Here is a 25,744-nt window from a genome sequence, read left to right on the forward strand (position 1 = left end):
ATAATTAACAAAATTTTTATTTTTCCTCTTTCGGATCAACTTTACGGATCAAGTTGATCTGGAAGTTACAGATCAAGTTGATCCGGAAGTCTCTTACGAATCAACCTGATCCGGAAGAGGAAAACCAAGTATTTATCATTTTTTTAGAATGCTGGGTGCACCAGCAATAATACTGGGTGCACCTAGCAACACTCTAAATGCACAAGGCTTGGCCCATACAAAGGTTTAGTTTAGTGCAACTTCCGACTAAAAGGCCAAAGCTTTTGTTATCAAGCCATCTAATAGGCCTTTTATAGTTCAGCGGTCTCAAGTTATTAACTTACGACTTTTTTAAACTTAAAAACATCATTTCATTGTTCCACATCAATTAGTTCATGATGAGAAGGAGAAAAAGGCTAACTTAAATTTTGATTAAGACATAACGTTTGTCTATGATTGACATCATAGCTCCGTTTCATTCCCGGAATCACCGTAGGTGTAGAAAAATTTAGTCCATCAAGAGTTGCTCAATATCTAATTGAAAAGGGTTTGGGCTGCATTAACTATCACATACGAACACTATACAATCTTAACTCCATTGAGGACCAAATTTTGCTTATGTTTCAGACCATTCATAACAAACTTGAAGCTTATCGCAAGGTGTGGCTGATATGACTAGCATATAGTAATGATGTGGATGAAATTAACGGTTAAATTAATTAGAATAAATGATTAATTTGTCTTTAAATTTATCAAAATTAAAAAAATGACGATATTATAATTTGTTTCATCTAGATCCCTAGACATATGTCCCTAAATTAATTACTTATAATCTTCTTAGAACCGGAACATATATTAATATTATGACTTATGTCGGATGTTGTTGCATGTAACTTTAGACTAAAGTGGGTGATGATAAATTACAGTTTTCAGTGACTTTTTTAATTTTGTTAATTCTAGTCATACATTATTCACCTTATCATTTTTTTTCTTCTTTTCGCACATCTTACCAAACTTTGAAAAAAAAAATGCCCAGAAAATATTATTATTCCAAGTATCGTGCAACAACCAAAAATTACAACAACTTCCACTTCTCTACAGTTCCCCTAAGAAAAAGCATAGGATCTTCTTATCCAAAATACTGTTAACTATAAAGAATTAAAAAAAAAAAAAAACTCACAAATGAACGAAATGTGAAAGGAAATGATAAAAAACAAGTCCAATATTTCGCCGTCCGCGGAAACTCTGAGCTGTAACAAAAAATATCCAATATTGCGCACCCACCGTAAGCTAACCTATTCCTCCTCACAGAAACTGCAGCAGCAACCCCAGAACGATGCCGTAAACAACCACGCGCACGTCTGCGAGGTTCGCGAAAGCGCTGCCGCTGGGAGACTGCGCCACCGTGATCGGCGGAGATTGAGCGGCGTCGGGACCCGGAGGCTCCTGGTACGGCGGCGGAGGCGGCTGGTTGAGACTCGGCGGCAAGCCGAGGCCGCGCTGGACGTCGATCTCGAAGGCCAAGCCGCGCTGGCACTGCACACCGTCGCCGGCGTCGGAGAAGAAGTAGTTCGGTCCAACTATGGTCAACGGAACAACGACGGTCAACGCTTCGCCGAAACCACGGCTTCCGCCGTTGTACACGAAGGTTCCATTGTCGGAATAATCGGCGGTGCAGTTCAGATAGGTCGTCTTGTTGTATGTCTGAACCACCGTTTGGTTCGAGTTCGTATTGAAAACTAAGAATCAGAAGAAAAAAAAAAGCAGAAAATCGAATTAGATTTTCGCGCTTGCTTCATGAAACTCTTTAGAGAGTTGAGAAAAGTGAAATTCGCGATGAATTTTGAGATTCAATCGGATTTGATTTCATTTTCATTTTGCATTTGTTTTCGCGGCAATGGAAGAGGGTAACTGAAGGTAATAAATGTGTTAAACGAAACGACGTCGTGTTATAAAAAGTAGAATAATAATGTAATGAGAAGAGAAAAGAGTGAATACTTACTGAGATAATCGCCGAGGTCGAAGGTTTGAGTTGAAGCCCAAGAAGAGTAGTTGGTGGCGGATGTGTTGGTGGTAGAGTTGAAGGACCAGCCGGTTCCGCCGCCGACAGTATGGTTGTGGTAACCGGTTTCGGCGGCGGAGACGGCGGTGACAAGGAGGGCGAAGGCCAGGAGTTGTGCCGCGATGGGTGGCGCCATTGGTGTTAGAAGATGTGTTTTAGTGAATTTGTAAATTGTGTGGCTATATATATTTTACCTAACGGGAGAACGAGGAACCTATGGTGATATCCTAATCTCTCGATAATGTATGATAAATGCTTTAAATTAAACAGGAGTAGTAAAAATTATCAAAGTAAAATTTTCATTTTAATTAAAAATCTTCGTTTAATTTCTTAATATTCAAATTTGGTGTAAGGAGAGTTGGTGCTTACCACGTAGGTTCCACTTTTGAAGACCTCAGAAGGTCAAAGCAAGCATGGCCAGAGTCGGTGTTTCTCTTTCTAAACTTTCTTACATGCATTAATGATTAAAATATTTTATTATTATTTTTTATTTTGTCGTTTGGATAATACTTTTTTAAGTTGTTAAAGTAGTTGTATTTTTGCAGTCAAAAAGCAATTGTATTTTTAATATAGAGTTGTTTTTTAATGGTGCATTCGTGTTTGATCGACAACCGAATTCATATTAAATTATTCTTTTGGGGCGTTAAGCCTTCTTCGTTCTCTTGTGGCATTTCCCCCATGAACGCATGTTTAATTTTAAAATTAATTTGAAAATTGAAGTACCTTCTTCATAAAGAAAATTGAAGTACTAGAATCAAGAGGTAGAAGAAGCTTATTAGAAGGGTAGGCCGATTTCTAATTATAAATAAGGATGGTGCTATATTAGTATGCGTGCATGAATGATCACTGGTAGTTGGATCTTATGCACTTACCATTTGGATTACATTTTTTGTCAGACTTCTTGCCTTGTTACACCACTTTTACTGGAGGACTTATGCTCATAGACTGAGACATACAAAATTCTTGGAGCAAGATGCTACTACGGGTTTGGATGTAATGGGTATTAGTTTTTCTTTAAAATAGTCACTTAGTTTTACAATTTTACGAGATAATTATTTCTCTTGAAATTACGAAACAAGTAAAAATGTAAAATTATCAACTGCAAAATTCAGACTTCATATGAATTTTCAAAAGGCAACTGGAACAAAGCCTTTTCAATAGCATGAGAAAAATTATTATACGTTATATTCCATTGTTAACCTATGTTATGTCATATTCTAAAAATTATATTGCTACTATTATTTTTTTTATTTAGTTTGAAACTTTACATCTTCTCATTTATTTTATTTTATTTTGTTTTCTAATCATCTTAGACAATTTTTTTTGTCTTATTCCTTTATTAATAATATGTCTACCATAAATTTACTTGTGAATAAATTTTTTTCCTTAAAAGTAATATATATATATATATATATATATATATATATATATATATATATATATATATATATATAAATTCACATGTTATATTTGTTTAAATATAAGAAGGTATTTTAAGTATCTATGTTGAGTTAGATTTGAACATTAATGTTTATTTAGTATGAGTTATAGATGGTGGAATTGTTTACTTGTACACAAAGACATCATAATCTCTTGAGTTAGTTTTTTTTTAAAAAAATAAATAGTTGTGACAACAGTTTATTTGAGATTGAGAAAATTAATTCTTCTTAATGTGTTACTAAGCCACATGGATTCACAAATGGGTATATATATATATATATATATATATATATATATATATATATATATATTCATCTATGATGTATTCTTTGTTAACCAGGATTCGCAAAGAATTTGAATATGAATGCATTGAGAGTTTACTTGAGACTTATGACTCCTTTATTTATGGCTACATACATGAGTTATTATTGATATTGATACATTGTTAGTCTATCACTACTAGTATTCTTCTTTTATAAGTTATAATATATTTGTAGTACCAAAGTTTTTTTTCACTATGTTTCTATTATTAATATGGTATTCTAGTATTTCATGAATTTCTTTTCATTGGACACTACATAGTAGTATGCCTATATGCTCTTGATTAAAGTATTAAAAGTAAAAATATTTGAAGTTTGATTATTCAGTGTAATCACACGTGATATGTTGAGTGTTTCTACTTATAAATAATTTTGGTGATATCCTATGATCGATGTCACTCTTTCAATGTTTTTAATTGTTCTCATGTTATGTTATGCAATTATTATATATGATGAACTAAATTCAATATCCATCTATTGTGTTTGAATTTATAGTTTGGGAAAGATAAGTTCATTAGTAAAAAATCTAAAAAAGTTAAGGATTTTTGTTATGAATTTGATTCTTTTCTACTTGAAGATGATCCTAACCCAGGTCATAAAACAATATTACGGATTTACTTACAAAAGGGTTGACACATTAACAAGTACTTGAGTCGTCGAGGAAAATGAAACTAAAGCTCATTATTTAGTCACAATAATGGACACTCGTCTCCGTGTGATTGGTGATCCTATGAATGAAGTTCGACGGGTAACAATGAAATTGTTTGTTGACTAAAATACACCAAAAAAGAAATTTTTACAGAGTTGTTCCGTTTCTAATTCCTATGACAAGATGTATTATAAATTGTGACAATATTAAGGTTGAAGTATTTATATATGTGTTTTTTTTATAAAAAAAATACCTCTTAATGAATCCAATGACAATGGTGGGATCACAAACCACTCTTTGAGAATTCCCTGGTGGGTCGTCCCTGTGAGATAAGGGCTAATCTCCAAGTGACACTCATGAAATAAGATACATGCGCAAAATTGTGTAACCTACAACCACTTATTAGAACTTAAATGAACACCAATTTTATAGAGGTTGTGTACTAAATCCAGTTAAAAAAGGTCTAGTTCAAGATAATTAAGGCTATATTTGTTTTATAATTTAAAATTTATAAAAAATATATTACTTATATTAATTTTTTTTATAAAATGAAATATTTGTTACGTAAAACTAAAATTCCTAGATTTTGCTTTTAGTGAATCAATTTTTCTTTTTTTTTTAAATTTCTTTTCTTTTCGTTCTTATAAAAATTACTTTGCTAGAGAAAGAACATTGGTGTTAAGAAAAGATTAGAAGATCATTTCGTTATACATGATCTGAGCCAGCCAGTTGTCGTATCTTGTAAGAGAAGCACAACACAATCAGATTCTTCTACTAATGAGACATTTTCTCTCTAAGGAGCCAAGACTATTTAAAACTTCTCCTTTAAAATTATTTTCCTTTGTACTTATTATATATTGTATTACTACTATTATTCTTTTATTTAGTTTGAGATTTTACATTTTCTTCTTATTTATTTCTATTATTTTCTAAGAAATAGTTCTTCAACCATTCCTGACCTTTTGTTCTCTATCTGCATTTCTTTATTCACTTATTCTTGCGTGCCCGCGTAAAGATAATGGTAAACAATTGATGCCACACTCGGAATAAGGAATAAAAGTGATTGCGTAAGGTTGATGCTTCATTCTTGACTAGAGGCAATGATCCTTGATTCCTTTGCATTGTAAAAGCGCATCCTGAGATTTAAATGAGTCACGTAACAGAGAATGACATTCTCAATACGATTCTTTCCCTATTCTAACTTGATTCCTGGCGTTTTAGAGTGCTGCATCTTAGAAAAGCATGAGTTGTGGAAACAACTCTCAAGTTGATAGAGGTATTAATGACCAATATTGACCATATATAAAATTGAGAGAATACAACACGTAACAAATTAATAATAGTAGTAAAAAACCAACAAATATTTAGTCTGAATAGAACTGGGATCGATTCTGGTCTCAGGTTCTAAGCCTTGTAATTGAAAAAAACCTGGTTAGAAGAGAAGATATTACTAAGGTGATCAACCACACTTTGCAATGAAGATTAGTTATTAGCAAAATTGACAAATACTTTGTACCAAATTTTTGCTTTTTATTTATATAGCAATGTTCAATTGTTAATCTAAAATCCATTTATTTTCAAACTTAGACTTAATGTGTGAGCTATTCTATTCGTAAACAAGTTAGACACAATACACACAAATAATAAGCATACTTATAAATAGGAGCTTCACATGTTACTTTATCACACAAATAGGCATCCAAATAACTTAGTCCTGCAACATCCAAATATAGATGCATGTTGAAGAAAGTAACAGCTAAACTGTTAAATAAATGGAAGAAATTATATATTACTGTCTTCTATGATCCAATGGAACGATCATATATATAAAGAATGACATAAATTTGTTATAAGAAATTTTTCCTCACAGTTTCGCTACCATTATTCTATCCTTATTTAACTGACAACAACAATTGAAAACCATATATTTTGTAGAAACTGCAGAAATCTCGTCAGAAAATACTCCTTTTTAACTGAAGCAAAACAAGGCAAGATATTAATGAAAATTCCATAATAGCCTGGCTATTCAAATCCGGATATTAGAATTGAGTCTGTGACAAACCAAAGAAGATTTGATTGCACCTACAAACAAAAGACGAATTTATTCTGAGCATAATCACTCAGCAAAAAGAGGCAGAACTTAATCTTGAAACAAACGAATTTATTCTATCATACACACCACACACAAAAAAGTGTACGACCCATTAGTGAAAATTACGTAAAGATTGGGAGCTCCGATCAAAGAATCGATTTTGAAACTTTTAACGTTAATGGGGTGGTGCTCGAGCTTTTCGAATTTTCTGGGAAGAACCTTCTAATCACAGCATCTTTTTGTTGTAACCACTCGTGAGAGTCAAACATAATATTCTCTTTGGACTTTAAGTTCAAGAATAAATATCTTGGTTCTTTAACTGATTACTCACTTTTCATGCACAAGTGCACAACACTAATGCGTCCCTTCCCTCTTCTCTCCAAACACTCATCTTGTTTTTGTTAGATTCAATAGAAGACAAATGACCGACCCCCATTCTTGGATCCTCGACTGTGATTTCCTTTGATTAATTAAGGTGTGGACTTATTATTGTTTTCTTTTATTTTCAAATGTGTGATCGATAAGGTTGATATTTTTTTCAGGAGAAATGCTTCTGAAATACATGCATGCAAAATGCTTTTTTATTTTAATTTAACGCATCCTTTTAGCATTAAGAACTGAGTTATGTTATCCAGTACTCATTATGAATATTCAGAGATAACTAGTTTATTGCCATATCTTGATTAGGACGTGATGAATGCAATGCAACTTGAACTGTTGAACTCAGCTTGCATTCGCACTTTACACACACAAACACACACATATATATCCCACAAAAATTCACTAATCACTCTTGATTATTATTTAATTTCTTTCATATATGTGAATTTTTTTTATTCACATTAGTGTTGTTATTCTTTTATTGCTCAAGTAATCCAATTTGGTAGTAATTGATAATTGACTCAATTAATTTCTTGTGGGATGACACTACTCATTTCTTTATTATTCGACGCAACCTACTTGCCATGAGCAATAGTTGATACTTCTCTTTTATATCTCTACCAAATCTTTGTTAGGTGCCATTCAAGTGTCATTAAGAACAGAAGGATGCTAAAATTTGTGGAGTAGTGGAGTCATTCTTTTCATGCCTTTGAGAATATAATTCAGTTGCATGACGAGTTAAATGTGGAGTGGTGTCACCCTTGTGCTTTTGAGAATTTGAGAACAATTCAGTTACATGATGAACTAGAATTAGACTTTTGTAGTACACCAAAAAAATAAAAGAATTATTTTTGTAAAATCCAGTAATTTTTTTACCATACTGACTTAAAGGTCTCTATATGATTATCATTGTTTACCTGCACAACACGGATTAGGGGATCCACTGAATAATTAAACTCACTATAATAAGGCTCACTTCAGAGGATTCTAATCTGCGCAACATTATCTTCAACATTCCTGATCTTTAGTTCTCTGCATTACTAGAGGTTTTGTTTTGTCTTACCTATGCCACACAACTCAGAGTACTAATATTCACCATTGTATATCACATCTAGTGTAGACACAAAGGTTCCACCATGGGAAACATTCCCAGTGGCAATTACTCTGAGCGGTTTCCTCTTGATGATTCCTCCGTGGCTGTCCTACTCAAAACAAATAGCCTCAAAGGGTCTGATGAAGAAGTTATGGAAACTTTGGAGTGCAGAGTACTTCTCATTTGGAAGGACAACCAGCGAACTAGAATTGACCAAAACCAACTACAGCAGCAAGCACGAACAAGAGTGGGTCCATCACAATCCTTGATCACGCATCAAGCCATGAAAAAAAGAACCTTCATTTTCAGATGAACATGAGAGTCGAAGATCAAGGTCTTCTTTTAGCAAACATTAGTCTAGATGGACCAAAGTGAATGCAGCAACTTCCAGAGAAGAGAAGCCCTATTGAGCAAGGCGGGGTTCTCAAGTCCTACTCCTTCTTTTATGGACGTGACAGTGGCCGAAAGAATCTTATAGTCACCTTGAGGACAAAGAGAAGTGATGATGATGAAATGCTTCCTTACATGATCACTGTCAAGCACTATTTTGTGCCTGCATCTTGTTCTCATGGTGTTTTCTCTCTTGTAACAAAGATTCGCAGTGATAGCGGTGACAAGGGTGATGGAGGTGCCCAAACGTTCCATCCTGACCATGTTTGATGATGCCAAAGGAAAAGGGTGGGGACCTAATCTTAGTATTTCTGATTGTACAATTGAATTTTCTAATTCTAACCAAAACAATAGTGCTGTGATTAGCAGTAGTGGGAGCAATAACAATCCTTCAAAAACCAATCCTATGTATGCTTGCTTTTTATGTATATGTAACTTCACAAGAGATGAATGAGAAAAATGTGATTCGAATCAAAGATTCCACTGAATGTGATCAATCAGATTTTATAATTAATGGAAATTAATCATCCGCTGAACCTGTGGATACCTTGCACCAAACTTTTATTTATAATAATGTTCAATTGTTAACAGAAAATCCATTTATTTTTAGACTCAGACTTAATGTGTGAGCTATTCTATTCTTAAACAAGTCAAACACAATACACACAAATAATAAGCGTACTTATAAACAGAGCTTCACATGTTACTTTATCACACAAATAGGCATCCAGATAACTTAGCCCTGCAACATCCAAATATAGATGCATGTTGAAGAACGGTAGCAACTAAACTATTAAATAAACGGAAGGAATTGTTACTGTCTTCTATGGAATAATCATATATATAAAGAATGACACTGGGTTCGCACACGTGAACGAGGGCACGATGGCAGTGTGAGACGATGGTGGTGTTCACGCACCGTGTTCATGTCGTGGTGGTGTTCTGGCGTCACGATCTGTAGTTTGGTGGTGTGGGACGTTGTTCGATGGTAACGTGATGCATGGAGAGGTTGCAAAAAAGAGGAAGAAAGAGCTTGCAGAAATGATGTTGTTTTTAATTAAATTTTTTTTAAAAACATGTAATCTCATTCTAGCAAGTACATGTGGCACAATAAATACATGTGGCACAACATGATACATGTCTACTTATCTTATTAATGACCAGGTAAGCATATAACAAATCCAAAATAATAGGAGTAAGATAAAACTTTTAAAATATTAGGGATTAGATTTAAAGAAAAAATTTATTAACGACTAAATACCAAACATGGATATATATTTAAATCATATTTAAATGATCCCTTCTCAGTTTTTATCTGTTTTAAGTATCCCTTGCAGTTGCATATACATGGTTGTAATATACCAATTGATCTAATAAGATATTATTGTAATATTCTTTTTGCCTTCAATAAAATATGTATTTCTTCTTCTCTGATACTCTTTTTCCACATTAATACTGTCTTCTCCACATAGGTATATTACACTCAAGAGAAGCCCCCCAAAAAAAATACAAATAAGTACCTAATACCCATATCCACTGTCATCATTAACATTCGTAAATAACAACTAGTTTATTTTATCGCCATGCCCTGATTGATTAGAACAGGATCAATGTTAAAATTTATTAATTATATATATATTTAGTTTGGTGGTGAAATTACGGCAGTTCAGTCAAACTTGATTTGACTCAAAATTAGTATGCTTTGTTGTTAAAATAAAATTACTTTTAATCAAGAAAAATCATAATAAGGCTGAATCAAGTTGTTTATGCTTAATGTAAAATTAGTTTAAATTTTGATCTTTTGCCTGGTATATTTACTCATTTGTTTTAATGTAACTTAATATTTTTATCATCTATTTCATTTAATTTAAATATTTTTATACGGTTATGGGCTTTTTTCAAAAGTGAAAATATTACACTTAAGTTTAACTGAACGTACCTTAACACTTCCTTGAAACTCCTCCTGCAATGTGTTCCACGCTTATTTGGCAGTCTTAACTCCCATAATTCTTGGAAAAATTGGATCAGTCACCGCTTGTTGCAAGGTGAACAACGCCTTTGAATTTTTCCATTTATTTTTCTTCAACTCTTTTTCTTGAGATGCATTAAGAGCTAAAGTATCCGCGGGAACGGTGAAGTCTTCTTCTACTATGTCCCATAAATCTTGAGATGGAAAATATGTTTCCATTTTAACACGTCAGAAACCATAATTTTCACCATTGAAGATAAGGAGATAAATAGTTGACGATTGAGTAGTGTTATCCATAGCTTAAGAAAAAATATTATTGGAGTGGGTTAATAGTACAAAGGAAATTTTTGAAGTAGTTGGGAGGATTTTAGAATGGTAGGTAGGTAATATAACTATGCCTAATGTATGACCGAACGTAGCTCTGATACCACTGTTGGTATGATGATAGTTGATAGTTTTAGACAATTGTTTTAGAAAGAAGGTTATGTCATTGATTTCTTAGATGATCAATTACAACATACCAATTGCCTATTTATAGGCTCAAGTCATCAACCTCTCAATGGTGGTGAATGTTTCTACATTATTTTAGGTTTTTCTAAAGTTTTCATGATAGATTAGCATCATGATAGTTCTAGGTTCTTCTATCTTATACATACACTTATAGTTCTAGATTGTTCTACCATATTCATACACATTATAGTTCTAGATTGTTCTATCATATTCATACACACTATAGTTCTAGGATATTCTACCATTTTCATACATATTATATTTAAGAATATTATAGAAATTTGTAGCAATTTCAACAAGTTTGGTGATGAAATTACGGCGAGTTCAGTCAAACTTGATTTGACTTAAAATCAGTATGCTTTGTTGTTAAAATAAAATTACTTGTAATCAAGAAAGATCATAATAAGGCTGAATCAAGTTGTTTATGCTTAATGTAAAATTAGTTTAAATTTGGATCTTTTGCCTGTTATATTTACTCATTTGTTTTAATGTAACTTAATATTTTTATTATCTATTTCATTTAATTTAAATATTTTTATACGGTTATGGGCTTTTTTCAAAAGTAAAAATATTACACTTTTTTTTTTAAATCAGCTCATCTAAAATCAATTTTGCACATTGAAACACACACTAAGGACTGATAAAAAAACACACACACTAATCAAGGAAGATAGCCGAAACTGGTTTGCCATTCGTACCTAATGATGTGACAGTGCAATGTGTGTTTATTAAGAAGAGCATAGCATCTACATTTACATCTAAGTAGAGGTGCACAAGAGCAAGTGAAGCAACTCCCTAGGAGACATAAGCGATACTGCTCAATGAAACTATGATCAAATAAAAAAGGAGCCAAGACAAAAGGTCCTAGTAAGAAGCCATCCATTATCCACACTTATACACCATATTCAAAGTTGCCAAACCTGAGAGCACTAGCTAGTACTAGTAGTACTAGCCTCTTTCTGCATCATCTTTTGCATTTGCTTATAATAAGAGGCTTTCACATCTGAGCAAATGGTGGAAGGCTCAGCCATTGCATGCTCACGTTCCCCACTAGCTGTTGTAATAGATACAGGTCGGATGAGAATGATGCCAAGCTCATCAATTGCATTTAAATGTCGTTCTGTGAAAAAGTCTTCCCATATACAAGTGCTCATGGATGGTGCAACAAAAAGTGGCTTCCTGTAGTCCCATGCTCGCACAATGCTTGTCAGAAGATTATCACACAACCCTAAAGCAATCTACAAACAACATATTTCTACAAGTAAGAAATAGAAGAAGAAAGAGGCAATTAATTAACTGCATTCATGCATATGCGAAATCATGAATCATGTGTATTTTAAATTCAATATACGAAATAAAATATGAGTCGGTTCGAATTAACTAATCATAAGTAGTCTTTACAACAGTAACAACAAGGTATTCTCCATTACATAGATCGCACAATATCATTCCTAACCATAGCATGTCTTTATATAATAAAAATTGCATTTTCTGTCTCCAACATGCATGAACACATTGCATTACTCAACAATAGAGAAGATGAAAATCAAAGCATGATGATTAGGAACATATATAATAGATTATTCATTATCTCATGACAATGTAGATAGGAAAAGACAAAAACCAGCAAAGTTTGATTGATTACCTTGCCAAGAGTATTTGTTGACAATGGAGCGATGACCATGATATCAGCCCAATTACGAAGCTCAACGTGAAGCATAGCAACACCTGGCCTTCTGTAAGTAAGCCAATCATTCTCATCAACAGATGCAAGTTCATTCCTGGGAGTTCCATGATAACGCAAAGCTGATTTTGTGATAACCACCTTTATTTCAGCTGCCCATTCGGCGAATTTCCAATGAACAACCTTAAATTTACAAGCATCATAAGTTCCACAAGCAGCAAGTAGAATCCGAGGCTTCGTTGGAATAGCACACCCTGCCTCTGAGCAATCCATCACCAACAGATTTCAACAATATCTATATATGTCCACATTAATGTAAAGTATTAGAAAACCAACCATCACATGCTCTTTTTTTTTTTTTTTTTTACGGCAAATGTTATTTGTTAATTTCTTACAAATTTTTAAACATACAAGATTTCAACCAGAGAGAGAGAGTCCCAGTCAGAGGTTGACTTGTTTCATACTTTTTGAGTGATGCACAAAGCGAGCATAAGGTTGACTTGTTTCTAGTTTCTACTATCCATACAATGCAAGAAAGAAAGAAAAAAGTGATTGTGACCACAAAGAAAGTTAAGTTAAAAAAAAAAAAACAGAAATAACACAGTTGAGTTGAGTCTTGAGTCCACGGCAAACCAAAGAAGTTTGCTTGCACACAGAATTGGAAAGAAGAAAAATGATTCACCATTTGATACCTTTTACGGCATTTTCAGAACCTTGCATGATCACAACAAGAGACAGAACTGAATCTTGAAACAGACGAATTCATTATGTCATACACACACGACACAAAAAAGAAGTGCATGACCCATGATTGAAAATCGCGTATAATTCGGAAACTCCGATCAAAGACTCGATTTTGAAGCATTGAGCGCTGATGGGGTGAAACCAAATGATGCAAAAACAAAACAGAGAAAGAAAACAAAAGAGTTAATGAAAGTGAAGAAGAATTAGTTCCATCACCTTGTATCTCTGACGAATTTTTCTTTCCCTTTACTGCAGCAGTGTGAATCAGAAGAACAGAGAAAGAACCAGGTTCAAGATTTTTGAATTTTCTCAGAGGAAGCTATGGATTTTTGTTCACCTTGTGTTGTGAGAGTTAAACATTTGTATTGAATAAGACTTCATTTTATTCCCTCGATTTGTGAGGCGCTAACTGATTTTTTTTTTTTTTTACAAAGGCGCTAACTGGATTTAGTTAACTAATAAATAAATTTCTGAATTTAAGTTCCCCCGAATAAATTAGTCTCTGACTTATTACAATTATTATTATTATAATCTCTAAATTATATTTTTATTTTTGGAAAATCTAGTCTCTAAATTATATAATTTACTGTTATCATAATTCCTATAATTTAGGACTTACTTTCAATTTAGACCGCAAATGATATGCGTGACAGTAATAAATTGCCATGTTCAATTGGAAAATTTGACAATGTAATTATACCGGTATGAGAATAAACTGAGAGTAATTTATATCACACTGAAATGAATAAACCAATAAAACATCATGAAAGAGAAACACAATTTATGTGCAAATCTAACCATAACAAAAAGACTTATTATAATGAGAAAAAAGTTTATATAATGAAGGTGTAAGTTTTATACAGTAATTCAACTAATCGTTTAAATTATTTTAATATAATTATTTTAAAAATTAATAAACTTGTCATACATAAAAAATTATAATTAAATAATTATATAAAAAAATTCTATTCTGCATAACTTTTTTTCTCTATTATAAAAAAACTTCGTATCCATTGTTTTTTTTCTCTATTATAATAAGATTATTATTTCAGTTTATTATCATGATATATTTATATTTATTTCTCTCAACACGATTTATTTCATACCCAATATCAAGATTGGAACATACCTTTAATCATTGCGTATGGCGAAGGTTACTTCGTACCCATACCAGTGAGCAAAAACAAAAATACCAATAAACATTATTGAAACTGGTTTCTGGTTTGCCATTCGTATTTCGTACTTAATGATACGACAGTGAACAATGCAATGTGTGTATATCAAGAAGAGCATAACATCTACAGTTAAAATCTAAGTATAGAGGTGCACAAGCAAGACCCTAGGAGGAGACATAAACACACTGCTCAATGAAACTATGATCAAATCAAAAAGTGGCTTCTTGTAGTCCCATGCTAGCACGATCGATGTCAGAAGATCATCACACAACTCTCCCGCAATCTACAACATGTTTTCACAAGTAAGAAATAAAAGAATGATTGGCAGCAACACCTATAAATGATGTACTTAAAATAGAAGAAACATGCACACAACTCAATTACATGATGTAAACGTTAGATTTGGATCCTTTTTTATTGTTAAGTCATAGGACACGGCCAAGAAAAAGGCAACATATGTGCGTTTTAAGTTGGATATACGAAATAAAATATGATGAGTTGTACAATCTTCATTCAGTGGTTCTAAACTTCTAATCAACTGATTGTGTGAATATGTTAAATCTGTTACTTCTACAACTAATCACTAATCATAACTAGTCTTTACAACAGTAACAAGGTATTCTCGGTTACATATTACAGGATGTCATTCCTAATCATAGCGAGTCCTTAGTAAAAATTGCATTTTTTTCTTCTCCAACATGAACACATTGTAATATTACTCAACAATAGAGAAGATTAAAATCCAAGCATGATGATTTGGCACATATATAATAAATTATTCATCATCTCATGACAATGTAGATAGAAAAAGGCAAAACCAGCAAAATTTGATTGATTACCTAGCCAAGAGTATTTGCTGACAATGGAGCAATGACCATGATATCATCATATCAACCCAATTGCAAAGCTCAACCTGAAGCAGAGGATCACCTAGCTTTTTCCAAATATTCCATACTTTCTCATGACGATATACAGTTACATTCTGAGGAAGTATTTGTTCATCAATAAAACACAAAGCTGATTTTGTGAGAACTACCTTCACTATAGCCTATTCTGCAAAACTACAACAAACAATAGCTTTTGCAAATTTTACTGCACAAACACTTCCGAAAGCAGCAACAAGAAGAATCCGAGGCTTCTCTAAAATAGCTTTTGCCTTAGCTCTTAACTCAGCTCTTCTTGCCTCAACTCTTGACTTAGGTTTTGCCTCAGAGGAATCCACCACCAACAGATTTCAACAATATCTATGTCCACATTAATGCAAAGTATTAGAAAACTGACCATCACAAGCTCATACTCACACATTCACGGATCAAAAACTCTAATTATCATATTCAACACTAAATTAATAACTGAGGAGACATAACGATACTGCTAAGTGAGACTATTATCAAATCAAATATATATGATCTCACTATGGTAAAAAAAGAAGCCAAGACAAAGAAGGGTCCTGACTTGCATACCATAATATAATGATGGTCAAAGTCAAAATTGCTAAACCTGACCACGATTATTCCTTTCCCGCATCTTTTGCTCATAAAAAAGTCTCACAGTTGAGGAAATGGTGGAAGGATCAGCCATTGCGCCATGCTCATATTCCCCACTAGCTGGGGCGAGAGTGATGCCAAGCTCATCAATGCCAATGCAAGTATGTTCTCAGGAAGGGTTTCTCCCCATAGAAATGTTCATGGATGGTGCAACAAAATGCTAGTCCCATGCTCTCACAACGCATGTCAGCAGATTGCCACAGCCCTCTCTCTATCTACAGCAACATGTATTTCTACAAGTAAGAAATAGAAGAAAGAGGCAATTGGCAACTACAACTTATGTACTTAAACTTCAGATTCGGTTCCTTTTTTATTGGAGTGTTGTTAGGAACACACTTTGTAACACATTGTCTTTAATTAGTTGGAGTTTATTGAAAATTATAAAATCAAAGATTCATTAAAAATGACATGGGACTCACAAAATAATTGTGTAATTTTAATAAATTTCAACCAATAAAAGAAAATATGTTTAAGATTATATCTCAGTGTTGCCAGTATTTCTCTTTTTACTGTTAAGTCACAAGAACCGGCCAAGAGAAAAGCAATTTTTTTTTATCAATATTGAGTCCTACTAGTAGTGAAGAAAATGGATTCCCTCCATACATGATGATTAGGAACATACATAAAATATAGATGATTCATCTTAATTTCATAAAAAGGCAAGTTTTACACAAGCCAACTTGTTTAATTCATGGTAGCGTTTGTATTACATGACAATATTAATGTGGAGAGAAAGAGACAAAACCGGTCAAAGTAACTGATCAGTTTGATTACCTTGCCAAGAGTATTTTCTGACAGTGGAGCAATGACCAAGACATCAGCCCATCTACGAAGCTCAATGTGAGCCACACGATTTATCTTTTTTCAAATAGGCCACTGATGCTCATCACCATATACAAGTACACCCCTTGGAAATGTTTGTGCACCAATGAAAGATGATTTTGTGACAACTGCTCTTACTTCCGCCCGTTCAGCAAAACAATCACAAAAATGAACAAATTTCACAGCATCAATAGTTCCACATGCAGCAAGTAGAATCCGAGGCTTCCTTGGAATAGCACACTTTGCCTCGGCTTTTTTCGCCTTTTCACTTGCTGGCTCTAAGCAATCCATCACCAACAGATATTTCAACAATATATCTATATATGTCCACATTAATGCAAAGAATTAGAAAACCAACCATCACAAGTTCATATTCACACATACACGGATCAAAAACTCTAATTATCATATTCAACATTAAATAGCTAAGTGGGATTTTCATCCAATGAGTATGAAAAATATGTAAAAAGCATACACCATTTATCAGGATGAGAAATCAAGATCCATTTTGACGAGTTTATATGGAAACAAAAATAACACAGTTGAGTCCAAGACAAACCAAAGAAGATTTGCTTGAACGAAGAAATAAAATAAAATAAAATGATTCACCATTTGACACACTAATGGGATACCTGCGAAAACACTTTGATGCTCAAATTAGAATCACAGAAGTATGCAAACATCAATATCTACGTTGAAATCAGAATCATTTACAATAACACCCAGACAAAAATTACAACTCAGACCGACAGAAAAAATTACACAGAGAAAATTAGGAGCTTAGGGATTGGTGTATGATATATCAATATGTGGCAATCACTCTCGACTATCATCTACATGATATACCATCAGACCTAGGAGGATAGGTGATAGAGGTTAGGCCCTAATAGGTGATAAGTGTGTTAGTAGCGCTTTTAGGATCTCAAGAGTGTTGTTTGCTTAAAGAAACCACACATAGTGGTTAATTAGGTTGCATGTTGTTTGACTGTGTCTGTTGTAGTGTTTGTGGAGCGGAGGACTCACTCCTACAACCAACAATTTTCAGGTTCAGGAGATGTCAAGGAAGTTGCACCCTCTGCGAGCTTGGCATAATAGGAAAACAAAAATAATGTGGTTGTGTCGGGATACACGCGCGCACGCCAATTTATACGTGTCACACTCTGGTCCATATGGTATCGATAGATAAACCAAATATCATGCCCATCACCATTGATCATCGTCGGTACTGCTACATTCCATGGGGTTTTACGCCTCACAGGCAACTAGAGTGGTTTAAAGACATCCGTTTTTATCTAGACATGGAAGTGTCTCATGATGCTCAAGAATTCATAGTGACCCTAGTGAGGTTTGATGTGAGAGGTAATGTCCTGAGTTGGAGATTCGAGTTAGTACGTCCCGTGCATGTCACTAAGGACCAAGGAGATCACACCGACATGACACCCGAGGAAGGGGAAGAGTATTACGAGCTGCCACAAGACTTAGAGCCTTCATTTGAGGAGGATTGATTACCTTTCTATGTCTGTACCTTAGGTGTAGTTAAATACTTTTAGTTGAATAGTTATCTGCTCTGATCCTAAATATCTTTTTTGATATTTTGATGTATATTTGAGGGGCACGATCTTCATTGAAAATCTTTCTTTTTATATGGAGCATATGCATATCAATCGTTTCACTACTTTTACACTTTGGGCTGTATCCAAAATTCTTTTATTGTGACACTATTTATTTTGCTTTATTTACTTATAAAGGCTTCATAGTATAAATCTACGATTATTTATTTATGAATTTAATTGTGAGGCGAAAACTTTATTCAAGCAATGTGTTTATTTTACTTTATTTTGTTTCATCTTATTTATAAAAAGAAAATTAATGAGATATTTTGCCAACTTAGAAATAGAAATTAAAGTTAATGATGTGTATTATGTAATATTCATTATTTAAATACTTTTTAAGCAAAATTAAAAAAAAAAGAATTTAAGGTGTTACATTTACATGAACTGTGATTATCCTTTTTATAGAGGTGAGATTAAATTATCTTATCTCAATCACCATTCCAAGATCATGTAAATCAGAAAGATATGATCTTATCTTTTCTCTAATAATAAATAATTTTTGGTATTGAGGATTTATCTTCATCTTTTTGACAAAAGATAATAAAATTTCTCTTTTCTTATTTAAATTTGCTAGATACTCGGGATCAGGGTATACTACTCGACCGGCCACCGAGTATAGAGGCTGCCGAGTCTATGTAGTAGATATGCCGCCAAGCTCTGAAATTGACTGTAGGAGCTTTTATATAAGCTTTCTCTTCTAGGGTATTGCCATCTAGCCGAATCTGAATATTATTCATTTATTGGTCTGGTGGGGGTCTAGTCCGAGAGAGATATCATTTTACCGAGTCCATGGAGGTAAATTTGATCGTTAAGTGTCGGATTCGAATGGCAAGGCATTCAAAGAAACATTTTGTCAATGTTCTCATCTGTTGTGTTTTCGGAAAAGGCGCAATGATTGAGTCCTTTGAATTTCTAAACGTGGTTGGGATGACCAAAGGTCGCGTCCTTCCCAGCTGTTGATTGGAAACAATCCAACAATCTAAAGCGGTGCGTCCTTTCGATCACCAAAAGATTCCAGAAAACTATAAAAAGGGAAGTTTTCTTCTTCCTCTTCACTTCTTCTGAGTTTTTCCTCCATTCTTCTCCTCAGTTCATCTTTTCTTTTCTCTGCCCACCTCCCTTTTTCGTCCAGGTCTAGGCATTTGGTGTGAGATGGCCTACAATGCCAAAATTAATCCAATGGTCAGAATCATGGTACATAATAAAATGATTGATGATGCAGAAAGATTTAAAAATTTAACAATAAAAAATATAGTTATCTTCTCTGACGGAAAAAAAAAATTAAAAAGATATGACAAGAAATGAGGTTAAAAAAGAACAAAAAGTTGTAAATAATTTTTTTATAATGAAAATTTTTCAGAGTGATGTAATTATTTATAAATTATAAAAACTTAATAATAAAATTTATAAAAGAAAAGTGTTAAAAATTTAAAATGATTGATAATGTTTAAAGTTAAAAATGATCAAAATAGTAATATAATGGCTTTATAACATAGAAAACTATAGTTAAATATTTAATGACCTCAGAAGAATATATGATGTTTTTAAAAAACTAAAAGTCGTGTTTAAAAGAAATTGAAAAGGTTTAAAAGAATTAAAATTATATATTACAGAAAATTTTGTGACAGTTTTTTTTTTAAAAAAAAAAAGGTAATCTTGAGTTAAAAATATACTAAAAGAAAAATATGATATGGCAACATAATATTTGAAAATGATAAAAATATAAATAGTTCGTATAATTAGAAAATAAAACTATAAACAAGATTAAAAAAAGTGTATAAGTTTAAAGTGATTGATAATGATAAGAAATTAAAAATTACCAAAAAAATTAAAGAAATATTTATGATCTATTTGTAGGAAAAAGAATAAAAAGATGCACAACAGATTTTCTTGAAAAGAATTGTAAAATGTTACCTTTTTACTGGTGCAGTGACTTTATCTTAATCTAGCATTGGGTAGCAATCGCAATCCAACTCTATCAACCGTCGAAGGAAATTCAGTAGATGTAATAATTTCATTCAACCGAGCCTACAAAAAAAGTTGAGATAAAAGGTATATTAGCATTCCAGTGTTACTCCCAAATGTATGAACCGTAAAGTGCTTAAGCACTAAACATCACTTATTAGAAATTTGGACCTGAAGTTTTGTGGCTTGCAAATTGGCGGTTGGTCCCTTCTCTAGTTACTTTACCAGTAAACTACTTGAGACAAGATCCGAAGTTTACACAATCTTATATATGTTAATCAATACAGAATAAAAAAGTTGTGGAGCTTATGGTCTCATAATGAAGTAAAAAAGGAAAACAATTAAGTATTGCGTCTTTATTAATGGTCAAAACTGCTAAACCTGACCATACTTTCCTTTCATCTTTAACTCATAAGAAGCTCTCACACTTGAGTAAATGGTGAAAGGTTGTGCCATTGCGTGATACTCAGATGCCCTCTGAGGAACAGGTGGGATGAGATGGATGCCAAGCTCATCAATGGCCATCGCATGATCTTCAGTTAATGAGTCTATCCACTCAGAAGACTCCATGGATGGTGCAACAAAAAATGGCTTCTCGTAGTCCCATGCTCTCACAATGCATGTCAGAAGATTGTCACACAACCCTCCCGCTATCTACAACAACATATTTCTATAAGTTAAAGTAAGAAATAGAAGAAAGAGAATTGGAATTGACACCTACAATTGATGTACTCAAAATAGAAACAAGCACACATCTCAATACGTGATGTAAACGTTAGATTTGGATCCTTTTTATTATTGAGTCATACTTTTATCAAATCCAGAATCCTACTGATAGAGAAAATGGACTCCCTGCATTCATGCATTTGCGAAATCATGAAGTCAGATTTACGAGACAAAATATCAGTCGTTCGATCTTCATTCAACGGTTTCAATTAATTGACTACATGAATGTGCTAAGTCTTTGACTCCAACAACTAATCATGGTGAGTCTTTACAACAACTAAAACTTCCACAGAATGAGGTTCGCTACACAAATTACACAACATCATTTTCTTATGCTGGTGTTTATTTTATAAAAATTGCATTTTCTCTCTCCATCATGAACATATTTTATTTTTCATATCATTAAATTAAATAATGAAGATCCAAAGCCAAGTGTAACAATTGAACATTACATGATGATTAGTAGCATACATAATAGATGACTCATCTCAATTGCATAAAAATGCTAGTCTCAAGAGACAAGACAGCTAGTTTAATGCATGATAGTGTTTGTATCACATGACAATGTAGAGTGTAAGAGACAGAAGCAGCAAAGTTTGATTACCTTGCCAAGAGTGTTTAATGACAATGGAGCAATGACCATGATATCAGCCCATTCACGAAGCTCAATGTGGACCACAGGATCACCTATCTGTTTCCAAGTAAGCCACTCGTGCTCATCAATACATGCAAGTAGATCATCGGGAAATGTTTGATCTCCAATATAAGGCAAAGCTGATCTTGTGAGAACTACCTTCACTTCTGCCCATTCTAAAAAATGTCTACAAACACGCTCAAATTTTGCTGCACAAATACTTCCACAACAAGCAAGCAGAACCCGAGGCTTCTCTGGAGGAGGAGCACACTCTGCCTTAGCTTCTGTATTAGTTTTTTCCTTAGCTTCTGTATTAGTTTTTGCCTTAGCTTCTGTATTAGCTTCTGCCTTAGCTTTTGTATTAGCTTTTGTATTATCTTTTGCCTTAGCTTTAGCCTTAGCTTTAGCCTTAGCTCTTGCCCTAGTTCTTCTTGCCACAGCTTTTGCCTTGCCCTTTTCCCTTGCAGGACCAGACGAATCCATCACCAACAGATTTCAACAATATCTATGTCCACATTAACCCAAAGTATTAGAAAACCAACCATCACAAACTCATATTCACACATGGACGGATCAAAAACTCTAATTAGTATATTGAGCATCAAATAGCTATTGGAGAGTTTCATCCCTTAAGAAATAAAAGAATTTAGACTTAGGAATCATATCTATTAAACAAATGGGGAGCACATTAGAATACCATACCACCTCTAGATGAAGGGAAAGAAGATTCCTTTTTGTTGCATAATTATAATCACAGTCTCACAAATATGCAAAAAAGCATAAACCATTTATGAAGTAAAAAACATAATGAGAAATCAGGAGTTATTTCTCATTAGTTTAGATGAAAATCATACTTTTGATCATTAGATGGAAATCATATATGAAGTAAAAGTTCAGTGTTCACATTCCCAGCATCTACAAGGTTACAAATTTTTAAGCATACAAGATTTCAACCAGAGAGAGTCTCAGTCAGAGGTTTTCATACTATTTGAGTGCAGCTTGAAGATAAGAATTTCTGTCACTCCCTTGTTTGAAAAAAAGACAGAAATTGAATCATATACAAAGGAACCATTAGGTTGACTTGTTTCTAGTTTCTACTATCCATACAATACAAGAAAAAGAAAAGTGATTGTGACCACAAAGAAAGTTAACTTCAGAAAAACAGAAATAACACAGTTGAGTGGAATCTTGAGTCCATTAAACCAAAGAAGATTTGCTTGCACATAGAAATAGAAAAAAGAAAAATGATTCACCATTTGACACCTTTTACGGCATTTTCAGAACCATGCATGGTCACAACAAGAAGAGACAGAACTGAATCTTGAAACAGACGAACTCATTTTGTAATACACACACGACACACAACAAGAAGTGCATGACCCATGATTGAAAGTCGCATATAGATTGTAAGCTCTGATCAAAGACTCGATTTTGAAGCTTTGAATGCTGATGGGGTGCTCGAGAATTCACCACCAAATGATGAAAAACTAAATGGAAGGAAAAAAAAAACAAAAAAGAATAAGAAATCAAAAGAATGAACATGAAGAAGTTCCATCACCTTTGTGAGCTATGTATTATCTCTGACGATTCACAATTTTTTTTTTCTTTCTCTTTACCACAGTAATGCGAATCAGAAGAAGAACACAGACGAACCAGGTTCAAGATTTTTGAATTTTCTTAGAGGAACCTATGAATTCGCGGCTTTTTTTTGTTCCTTGTGTTGTGAGAGTCAAATATTTGTATTGGTTGGACTTTTCAAGAAATAAATCCAAATTGAGTCTGTTGTTCAATTTACTATCATCGTAGTCTTTATAATTTGCAACTTACTCTCAATTAGGTCTCTAAATTATACACGCGATAATAAAATACCAACATTCATAATTGAAAATGTTGACTCTGTAATCATGCCATGCCAATATGAGAGTAAATGTGCATGGGAGTGATGTAAAGCACAATGAAATGAATAAACCAATAAAGCATAATGACAGAGAAGCATAATTTATGTATAAATCTAAAAATAATAATAACTACAAATCAACTATTATAATATATTTGTATTAAAATATTTTCACTCATAATTAAAAAATATTAGCCTAATTTTATTTTATTTTCTATTTCTAAGATTGTGGACAAAATAGGAAAAAAATGTCAACCTACTTTTGTTAATAATTTGTTTTTACTTTATTAATAGTAATTCAGTTATTTATCATCTCATTATTCATTTTCTTCTTGATATCTAATTAGATCTCCAAAGAAGTGAGATGAAGAATAATTCTAAAAAAGTTACTCTTGGACTAAATGGATCTCTCCTTTAATTTTATATTTAAAAATATAATGAAACGGTTAATAAATATCAACCTGCTATGGCAAAATAAAATTACAATTCTTTAGTGTTTATATTTTTCCATTTTTTAAATTTTTTTTGGTATATATCCATCTATATGTCAAGCCATTTGACTACCTGTTATACAAGGCATCAGGTGCAAAACAAGGAAGATGAAACCCATTCATTACAGATCTTCCAGCCCCTTAACATGTTTGGTTGAGTGTGAACAAAATTAATTCTGAATTAAATTAATTTTACAAAAATGATTTTGATCACATTTGATCTTGAAGTAACGTTACTTATACCAAGATGTTTGGTTTTGTAAAATTTGGGCGTGTTTGTCTTTGTTTTGCAGAATGGGTGGAAGTTCCATCACCTTGTGAACTATGTATCGTTGACGATTCACGAATCTCTCTTTCTCTTTACCGCAGCATTGTGAATCAGAAGAACAGAGACATGCCAAGTTTAGGATTTTGAATTTTCTCATAGGAACCTATGAATCGCGCTAGTGTTGTGTTGTAACATGTGAGACTCAAACATTTGTATTGGTTGGACCTTGCACCTAATAAACCCAAATTAAGTCCATACTTAAAAGATATATTAGAATTTATTAAAAAAATCATTTAATGGGAGTCTCATTAATATGAGTTACTAAATTTTATTTTACTCTTTCTAATAAACTTCAACTTTTTAAAAGAACATATTAATATAATAATATATTGTTATCATTTCTTCTTAAAATAATATATATTATATATAAAGAAACTTTTTTATTAGTATAATGCTATTTAATTATAAAACATAATAAACCAAATTACTAATAATATTCTTTCTCAAAAATGATAACAAAGCATTCAAACTCAAAATGTTTGAACTAAATAAAGGATTTAAAATTTAGAAATTTTTAACTATGAAACCTGACATTAAGAATTAATTTAATAATTTGATATTAATAAATATTCAAATACCGGATTGTTTATAGCAATGCAATATATTTATGGAAATTCAAAATTTAAAAACACCTGCAAATGATGTGCATTAAACAATAAGGTAATAACTGGAATGTTAAAATTTAATGATGTGCATTAAACAATAAGGTAATAACTGGCATGTTAAAATTTAATGATGATACAGTAGTGATTCAATTATATTGATTAACACATAGGATAAGTTTGTTAAATTTTATAATAATTACCTTAAAAAGTCATTAATAATGATTAGTCATTGAATGACATTACAAAATTATTTTTATACATCTCATCAGTATAGAATATCTATTGATTATATAGATGATTTAATTTCTGTTAGAGAACCTATTTAATCATTTGTAATGGGATTCTCTTTTCCTAACCATTGTTTTTTTTTTCACCCACAAAACTTCCATTCAAACTAACTACTTTTTTGTATAATTTGTATTTCTTTTACGATATAAATAGTTATCCTTACAAATTTATAGATTAATTGTTATTCATTTTAATCATATGATGTGAATTTTTTTTGCATTTTTTTATGATAATTAATTATAATCATAAAATTTAAATATTAAATTTCATATGTGCAATGCCCAAACCAAAATATTAGTCTATTATAATAAACCTAACTAGGTTAGTAATCCACAAAGTT

General features: G+C 32.6%; 3 protein-coding genes, 1 long non-coding RNA gene and 1 pseudogene across 4 annotated transcripts; 1 reads left to right on the top strand and 4 right to left on the bottom strand.

The window, feature by feature from the left end:
- Positions 1 to 994: 994 nt before the first annotated feature.
- Positions 995 to 2,310, bottom strand: LOC114367060 (cucumber peeling cupredoxin-like). Its single transcript, XM_028324146.1, has 2 exons — positions 1,982 to 2,310; positions 995 to 1,718 (listed from the first exon to the last, which is right to left on the bottom strand). The coding sequence occupies exons 1-2, from the start codon at positions 2,175 to 2,177 to the stop codon at positions 1,285 to 1,287; spliced, it is 630 nt and encodes a 209-aa protein (XP_028179947.1). The 5' UTR covers positions 2,178 to 2,310; the 3' UTR covers positions 995 to 1,284.
- Positions 2,311 to 6,886: 4,576 nt separating this feature from the next.
- LOC114367175 lies at positions 6,887 to 8,894 on the top strand. The gene is made up of 2 exons (XR_003657135.1): positions 6,887 to 7,017; positions 7,559 to 8,894. It is a non-coding gene; the product is annotated as an uncharacterized LOC114367175 (long non-coding RNA).
- A 2,704-nt stretch (positions 8,895 to 11,598) lies between these two features.
- On the bottom strand, positions 11,599 to 12,854 carry LOC114367090 (probable phosphopantothenoylcysteine decarboxylase). Its single transcript, XM_028324187.1, has 2 exons — positions 12,531 to 12,854; positions 11,599 to 12,123 (listed from the first exon to the last, which is right to left on the bottom strand). The coding sequence occupies exons 1-2, from the start codon at positions 12,840 to 12,842 to the stop codon at positions 11,815 to 11,817; spliced, it is 621 nt and encodes a 206-aa protein (XP_028179988.1). The 5' UTR covers positions 12,843 to 12,854; the 3' UTR covers positions 11,599 to 11,814.
- Positions 12,855 to 14,624: 1,770 nt separating this feature from the next.
- LOC114368560 lies at positions 14,625 to 17,148 on the bottom strand (annotated as a pseudogene).
- Positions 17,149 to 20,810: 3,662 nt separating this feature from the next.
- LOC114368561 (probable phosphopantothenoylcysteine decarboxylase) lies at positions 20,811 to 22,278 on the bottom strand. Its single transcript, XM_028325779.1, has 2 exons — positions 21,766 to 22,278; positions 20,811 to 21,089 (listed from the first exon to the last, which is right to left on the bottom strand). Exons 1-2 carry the CDS (start codon positions 22,276 to 22,278, stop codon positions 20,811 to 20,813), a joined length of 792 nt encoding a protein of 263 aa, XP_028181580.1.
- Positions 22,279 to 25,744: the final 3,466 nt, after the last annotated feature.

Source organism: Glycine soja, chromosome 9 (genome assembly GCF_004193775.1).
Source record: "Glycine soja cultivar W05 chromosome 9, ASM419377v2, whole genome shotgun sequence".
Taxonomy (NCBI): domain Eukaryota; kingdom Viridiplantae; phylum Streptophyta; class Magnoliopsida; order Fabales; family Fabaceae; genus Glycine; species Glycine soja.

What these genes read in the sequence shown, in the direction of transcription:
- LOC114367090 (XM_028324187.1), bottom strand. Translation starts at nt 12,842, where the DNA reads ATGGATTGCTCAGAGGCAGGGTGTGCTATTCCAACGAAGCCTCGGATT. An exon ending in CAACAAATACTCTTGGCAAG is followed by an intron (nt 12,124 to 12,530) that starts GTAATCAATCAA and finishes TGTTGTTTGTAG; the next exon opens with ATTGCTTTAGGGTTGTGTGA.
- LOC114367060 (XM_028324146.1), bottom strand. Translation starts at nt 2,177, where the DNA reads ATGGCGCCACCCATCGCGGCACAACTCCTGGCCTTCGCCCTCCTTGTC. An exon ending in CGACCTCGGCGATTATCTCA is followed by an intron (nt 1,719 to 1,981) that starts GTAAGTATTCAC and finishes TCTGATTCTTAG; the next exon opens with TTTTCAATACGAACTCGAAC.
- LOC114368561 (XM_028325779.1), bottom strand. Translation starts at nt 22,278, where the DNA reads ATGGATTCGTCTGGTCCTGCAAGGGAAAAGGGCAAGGCAAAAGCTGTG. An exon ending in CATTAAACACTCTTGGCAAG is followed by an intron (nt 21,090 to 21,765) that starts GTAATCAAACTT and finishes ATGTTGTTGTAG; the next exon opens with ATAGCGGGAGGGTTGTGTGA.